This window comes from Saprolegnia diclina (genome assembly GCF_000281045.1).
Source record: "Saprolegnia diclina VS20 unplaced genomic scaffold supercont1.79, whole genome shotgun sequence".
NCBI lineage: Eukaryota > Oomycota > Saprolegniomycetes > Saprolegniales > Saprolegniaceae > Saprolegnia > Saprolegnia diclina.
This window is the reverse complement of record NW_008246146.1, coordinates 97,441-98,042: the sequence shown is the minus strand read 5'-3', so window position 1 is coordinate 98,042 and position 602 is coordinate 97,441. Positions and strand designations below refer to the sequence as shown.

The 602-nt window shown below is 55.0% G+C and overlaps 1 protein-coding gene across 1 annotated transcript; it reads left to right on the top strand.

The window, feature by feature from the left end:
• Positions 1-12: 12 nt before the first annotated feature.
• Positions 13-481, top strand: SDRG_14857 (hypothetical protein; the record flags this gene model as incomplete). Its single annotated transcript, XM_008621015.1, has 2 exons — positions 13-381; positions 461-481. The coding sequence occupies 2 exons, from the start codon at positions 13-15 to the stop codon at positions 479-481; spliced, it is 390 nt and encodes a 129-aa protein (XP_008619237.1).
• Positions 482-602: the final 121 nt, after the last annotated feature.

Genomic DNA, 602 nt, shown 5'->3' with positions numbered 1-602 from the left:
TACAACTCGGACATGTTTGTGCTGCTCTTTACGGCCGGCGTCCTCTTCGACATTAGCGCGGCCGTCATGTACTCGCGCGAAGTGCAAGTGTTTTTGGCCGAGTGCTCGAATGGCGCCTTGTCGCTGCAGCTCTTTGCTTTGAGTACGCGCCTCCTCTGGGTCAACTGCGGGTTTCTAAAGTTGTTCAAGCTGCTCTGGAGCGTCGTGAGCACGGCGACGTACTCGGGCGAGAGCAAGCTCATGGGCTACCTCAACTTTACGGGCGTCACCTCGCTCTATCTGAGCGCGATTTTGCTCTTTTACATCCCGCCGTTCATCGAGTACAACAACCACCTTCGACAAGACATCAAGAATTCGTTTGAAAAACTGGATGGGACCCCAGTCAACTACTACGAGAGCTTTTACATTCGCAACGGTGGCGCGATTGTCGGTGGCTTGCTCCTCAACTTGCTGCTTGTAGTTGGCCTCGACCAGCTCGTGAACCGGTCGTTCTGGAAACACCTTGCGACCAACTCCCTCGCGCGCCAAGCCATGTACAACTCGACGTCGATCCTCATGGACTACATCATCGACATTGACCCCAAGCTCCTGGAGCAGCGGTC